This window comes from Sinocyclocheilus anshuiensis, unplaced genomic scaffold, assembly GCF_001515605.1.
Source record: "Sinocyclocheilus anshuiensis isolate Anshui unplaced genomic scaffold, SAMN03320099.WGS_v1.1 scaffold643, whole genome shotgun sequence".
Classification (NCBI taxonomy): domain Eukaryota; kingdom Metazoa; phylum Chordata; class Actinopteri; order Cypriniformes; family Cyprinidae; genus Sinocyclocheilus; species Sinocyclocheilus anshuiensis.
In genome coordinates, this window is record NW_015551067.1 from 236,755 (window position 1) to 243,363 (window position 6,609).

Below are 6,609 nucleotides of genomic sequence, written 5' to 3' on the forward strand. Positions count from 1 at the left end.
GCCGTTTTAGGTAGGTGTGGCTGACTCTTAACTTTTATAAAGAATATCTCTTTGGATTTGAGACTTTAGTCTTTGCAAATGTAAAGATCTTCTTTATGCACCAAGAGCTTGTAACACTCCAAAGAGAAAGGAAAAAATGAAATCGCATCATATGACCCCTTTAATCTGAGAGGTGTGATATGAAAATGAGGGTAAGCTTACCCACAAACATAACCGTGCCAATCTTGGTAGGTTGCCCAACAACTTCAACTTTGCAGCGGTTCCCAACAGCAATGGATCCGGCGGCCACCTTCCCTTCCTCTTCTTTCTTAGCAAGAGCCTCTTCTTCCTTGGCCCTGTTTTCCTCATTAAATCGACCTAACTTGAAATTCTTCTTGAAGTTCCGTATCGAATCTGACAAATAAGAAAACTGAAAAGTTAGATATTTGCTTACATTAATTGTAAAAGCACTAATAATATGTGTGATCTAAATTTCTCAACCATTATAGACTACCTAATTTTAGCGTAACACTATTTCATGCATTGAAGCAAAAAATGCAAACGGAAACGTATTGCATAATTCAACCACGTTCACCCATAATTTTTAACAAAATTGGTAAAGTCAGCATGAGACCCTATTTTTTTAAATGCAAATTATTGAACTTCTTGTGAACAATTTCATGCATATTTACTTGATTTTGTCATTTTTCATCAAAACCCATTTAAACCCTGCACTTTTCTTACAATTGACTGCACAATAGAGCTGCACGGTTAATCGTTAAAAGATCGCGATCTCGATTCAGACAACCACACGATCTCATTTCTAAATGACAACGATTCTCCCGTGTCTATTAAACCTTTGACAAAATCTTACCGGATCATTCAAATCTGCGTTCGCACTGCTGCTGACACACAGAGAGCAGTTACCATGTTTGGTTAAAGGGGTCATATGATGCTTTTTTAAAGATCATTATTTTGTGTATTTGGTGTAACAGAATATGTTTACATGCTTTAATGTTCAAAAAACACATTATTTTTCAAATACTGTACATTATTGTAGGTCCTCTATGCCCCGCCTCTCTCAAACGCTTCGTTTTCTACAAAGTCCCTCCTTCCGACAAGCGCAGTCTGCTCTGATTGGCCAGCTGACCCAGTGCATTGTGATTGGCCGAACACCGCAAGCACTCGTCGGAAATGTAACGCCCCTTACCATAATCGCGAGCTTCATCTTTCAAAATAAATGTAAAGACAGTAAATAATGTCATTAGTTTTACCATCAGTTCAAGCCCGAAAGGGGAACAGAGTCGCGTGACAGACACAGGCAAATCCGCGTTTGAAAGTAACTGCCACATAACGTTTGTGTCTATTGCATTGTTTTAAAAAAATGTATAACTGAATTAATAATTTATTCAAGAGAATCGTTCAAAAACTCTGATTCATCCAGTAGGTTTATGAGTGAGTCGTTGAATCATTGATTCAAACAAATCTTTCATAATTTTAATATTAAATTGACGTATTAAATATATTATATTTTAAATACATATACACTACCAGTCAAAAGTTTTTGAACAGTAAGATTTTTAATGTTGCCTGCATTTATTTGATCCAAAGTACAGCAAAAACAGTACCATTTTGAAATATTTTTACTATTTAAAGTAACTTTCTATTTGAATATATTTTAAAATGATTGCAAAGCAACATTTATCTGAAATAGAAATCTTTTGTAACATTATAAATGTCTTTATCATCACTTTTGATAAATTGATTACTTTACCCCATTCAAATGATTCCAATAAATTTCACTCATAAAACCATTAGGAAATTGAATGGTTGGTTTAGTTCCTTCATATGGGCTAAAAAAAAAGCACGTATTAAAATTTCAACTTTAATGTCCCATCTTCAGTCGAAGGTCTCGACCTTCCAGATATTCGGGTATCAGTTAAGTGTTCACCTACGTTACATCTCTGATTGGGTACATAGAGGGTCCAGAACAGTGTGGTTTGATATTGAAAGTTCACCCAGTAAACTTCCTTTAGTAAATTTGCTTTTTCTTAAAAAGTTTAAATCCTTAAAAGTCGCTTGTAGTAACCCTATCACAATTTGTGCTATCAAGGCATGGCAGTTTATTAGACGTTTGGAGGGTCGACCCCGACTCACCTCAACTTTTACTCCTATTTGTGATAACTACGACTTCCTGCCAGGGACTGTAGACCCAAATTTTCGAGTTTGGGCACATAAAGGTCTCACCACTCTGCATGATTTATTTGATGGGGACGTTTTAATGTCATTTGTCCAATTAGTCATCAAGTATAATATTCCACGACAGGATTTTTTTTGTTATTTACAATTAAGGGACTTTGTGAAGTCTCTATTTGAGACAAAAAAAAACTTGATTCTCAATTTATCCAGAATCGTGCAGCTCTACTGCACAATCACATTTAGTTGATCTGCCTCCATCCAGTCAACGATTGACAGAACCCTGTTCTACTTTTTTTTCCATTTTCAGTAGTCCATTTAACTCACATGTATGTCACAATAAGGAAGATATGACGTGTCTCTATTTCCATTTCATTGTGAGTTAAATCACAGCTCAAATATTTGAGCAGTTACTATAAGTTGCTATGAATTAAATCACTCAGCAAATGTGTCACAGGCAGAAATATGATGTCCGATCTGGATTACCTGTCCTTTTTTCATAGGCTTCATCAGAGATCTCGAATTTCTCCACCTTTGACAAATCAGTGAACTCCGCGCTCTGCGTACCACTGCGGTCCGTCACCTGCACAGAAAACAACACTACAGTTTAAGAATTCCATCTTTATTAATGCCATCAAAATGGTTTCAAAATATACAGAATCATCATCTCATATCCCTTCGACGCGTTCTAATTTTGTCATATCACTTGCTTTCTGTGTTGACGGAGTCTCAGAAAGGAGTCAATACCCACATGTATTCTGCATTCATCATCCACAGGATAGGAGCCGAGCAGCGCTTCATTGTTGTCTAGCTTCTGTAAGAACTTGTCTGAAGTGCTGAATAGCTCAAGGTCCATATAGGCAGCTGGGGTGCCCACAATCAGCTCCAATTTACTCTGAAAAACAAACAAAAAACATGTTAAATTAGAAAATAAACTAAAACATCCAAATTCCAAATAGACCCTCACAGTTTGATGCCCTGTGATGTAATATACAAAAAATAAAAGTGCAAAAATTGTGCCTTTAGGGTACAAGAGCTTGTCATTGGGGTAGTAACTTTGGGGTCAACTTTGTACATAATTTACCCCTAAATGATTCGTAAAAAATGCGTCCCTCAAGAAACCTTGCCTTCAATCGCAAAATATTTGCAGTGGAAATAATATGAAGTGGACGGAAACTCTATTTCATACCTTTTGCTAGCGAACATATTTCAGAGAAACATAATACTTTTGTGAGAGAAGGCAAAGTTTCTTATGGGAATGCACATTTTTTGAGTGAACGCAAAATCATTGAAATAATTTTTCCTCAAAAACCATATTTTACATCACCGTGACCCTTTAAGGGCTCAAAATTACAAAGCCACAATTGCTGTTGTACTGAATATTAGATATCATGCAAGAGTGGTCATGGCTGTGATTTGAGCATATTGCCACATTGGACAACACATCGCGCATCTGCATGTGATCAACCTATTACATCCACAGCTTGGGGAAAAAAAGCCTGTTTTGTCATTTTTAAATAAGACACTATCCCATACGCTTTATTTTTTTTTTTTTTTAATAAATAGCATAACATATCCCAAATATCACAGGCCATTTTTTTTCCAAAGCTGCAGTTTCAAAACTCAAAATTTTCTTGATAGTTTAAAAACAGCTTTTACTGAAACCAAGCTCAGAAAAAGACTCGTTTTGGAACGTGCCACTTTATGACATAATAGTGTGGCTAAGCACCGCCTCCACAGGAGAAGATCAACGCCTGCTTCAAAATCACTGCCACTTTAGCCCCGCCCACTGATACGCACTTGTAGTAGGAGGAGAGGAAATACTAGAGAGACGCAAGCACAGGATTACTCCATCAACAGAACCATACAGATGACATTACAAGACTGTGTAGAGCAAGTTGTGAAAAATAGTCTTTAATTGCCTTCCTTGTGATCCTAACATATCTAGATCGGACGTTAGCGCTGTTGTGCCATGTCGCAAATCACTTTATTTCACTTTCAGGTCAGAAGCGGCGCGAATGCTAGTATGTCATAAATAGAGCAGGACGTCAGTTTACTGTCGGGGATCTGTTGTGTCAATCCGTGTCGCAACACATAAGTGTGTGTAAAGGTGTTTTTACAACTATTGCATTGTCTTTTTTAAATTACTTTCAAAATACTTTGATGTCATACGCCGATCGGTCTGCACAGCGCCGACGCATCTCAAACAAGCCTAATGATTCACAATTTTCAAAGTTAATGAGAACGTGATGTATTTGGACATGGGCATGGTGTCTGACGTCACACTTGGATGTGGGCCGGTTGATGTCCACCACAGGCTGCAGCCGGATGCTTCTCCACAGCAGCATTCATCCGTTATTTTAATAAGCAAAACTGTCCAATCATAGCAGTGGGCGTTTACTTGCGAGTCTTGAATGCGCCCCGCCTATAAAAACACTGTTCTGCAAAGGCTCAAAAACAGGACAGAAAATAGTCTATTACTTCAAAATTATGTTTTGTTTTTTTATGTAAATTCACACTAACATTATAGGTGAACCTCAGAGAACATTATAAAAATAATACAAAATACAGTTCATGACCCCTTTATGCTATCATATGGTCATGTTATAACGTGCCCCTCATGTTTCAAATGTACCTCACCTATGGGTCATATTGTCACATTTCACTTACATTCTTTTGGGGTAAATAAAGAAAAAAGTATACACTGGAATTATTAAACAAATCCACATATTTGTAATAGACAAGTGTACAATTAATGTGGGAACAAAATAAAATCAGAACCCCATGTAGATGAGAAAGTACACAAAACTGAGAAAGTTCCCAACAACATATTCAGCTCTGCAATAGGCAATATCACATGAAGTGTGATGTCTCACATATTTCATGTCTGACTAAATCACACAAGAGGCATGAGCTGCACTGCCGCACCTTAAACTCTGCGATCGTTATGCCTCGGTTGAATCTCCGGTTCACCTCGAAGGAGCTGACGGTGCTGGTCACCCGCACGGACACGGTGGGGTTGGTGATGACTGTCACACTCCCGTCCATGTTCCGTAACAAACTGTGATGCTGCTGCTGTGGTTGAGCTGAAAATCAGATGGTGTGCTTGGTATTCATGCAGCAAAATACAAATGTCCGGACAGAACAGTTATTTTTCCATGGCTTCCACTTAAGGTGTAATATTTGCTACTTTGCTGGTTGCTATGACTAGCCAGTATTCACATGCACTCACGTGACAAGCGCTTCACTTTATTCACTGCTTCAGTCAGAAGTTTGCACGTTCAGATCTCATCAGTTCCACGCGATCCGATAATTATAAGGGCTGCATTCAGAATTCAAACCCCCAAAAAACGTATATTTTCTTGTTTAAGCTCTTCTGAAAAGATCTTCCGTCACAGACCGCACCACTAGATTCTGGAAGATTCTGCCCACCCATATTGAGCTTTGAGCCAATTAAAATTGGCCATTGGGCGGGACCTTAAATTCAACCAATAAGAAACTTTTATTAGTCTTTCAGTGGGTGGGGAAAACGTACTCTGTCGAATCGGGCTACTCAGTGAAAGCTTTATTATCCAATCACTGTTTGTTTTGTTGAAGCAGACCGCTCCCAAAAAGCTGCCCGAAAAACACACATGCTTGCAGTACTGAATGTCCGCACGATGCTGCTAGAGTATTAGAAACGCCTCAAAAAAGATAAAAACATGCGACAGTAAATTCATTCAGAAATTGCTAGTAAATTTCACAAAGAAAGGGCATGTAACACATCGAATTAAACGTTACATTTTGAAGTAGGAAGACTGAAAACGTACTCTAATAATCATTGTTTTATTGTTTTTTTTTTTCTTTAACAGTGTAGTAAGTTATATAACTATAAAATAGTCTTTCTGACTAGTTTTACATATGACAATTCAAATGTATTTGTAACTGGTAAGACAAATGTTAAGATAGTTTGGGATATATACTAGTTAGAAACTAGTGTCTCACCAGGCCCGGCCAAGTGAACGCTCAAAATACATTATTTAGGTAGCACTTTACAATAATTAACTAAGACGTTAATACACTTAATACATTAACTAACATTACCTAATCGAACCTTATTGTAAAGTGTTACAATTATTTGTTATTAAAGTATATACAGGTGCATCTCAATAAATTAGAATGTCGTGGAAAAGTTCATTTATTTCAGTAATTCAACTCAAATTGTGAAACTTGTGTATTAAATAAATGCAATGCACACAGACTAAAGTAGTTTAAGTCTTTGGTTCTTTTAATTGTGATGATTTTGGCTCACATTTAACAAAAACCCACCAATTCACTATCTCAACAAATTAGAATACTTCATAAGATCAATAAAAAAAACATTTTTAGTGAAAATGGAAAGCTGGAAAGTATGTTAATTTACTGTACATGTACTCAATACTTGGTAGGGGCTCC

General features: G+C 37.1%; 1 protein-coding gene across 1 annotated transcript in view; it reads right to left on the reverse strand.

Moving 5' to 3' along the window:
- Positions 1 to 5,597, reverse strand: part of LOC107662130 (tubulin-folding cofactor B-like) — a 9,497-nt gene extending 3,900 nt beyond the window's left edge. Inside the window, exons 1-5 of the mRNA XM_016452041.1 lie at positions 5,408 to 5,597; positions 5,104 to 5,261; positions 2,927 to 3,070; positions 2,662 to 2,758; positions 202 to 393 (exon numbers count right to left, since the gene is read on the reverse strand). Coding sequence (XP_016307527.1) covers positions 202 to 393; positions 2,662 to 2,758; positions 2,927 to 3,070; positions 5,104 to 5,223 — 553 coding nt within the window. The 5' untranslated portion in view covers positions 5,224 to 5,261; positions 5,408 to 5,597. The remainder of the gene's footprint in view (positions 1 to 201; positions 394 to 2,661; positions 2,759 to 2,926; positions 3,071 to 5,103; positions 5,262 to 5,407) is intronic.
- Positions 5,598 to 6,609: the final 1,012 nt, after the last annotated feature.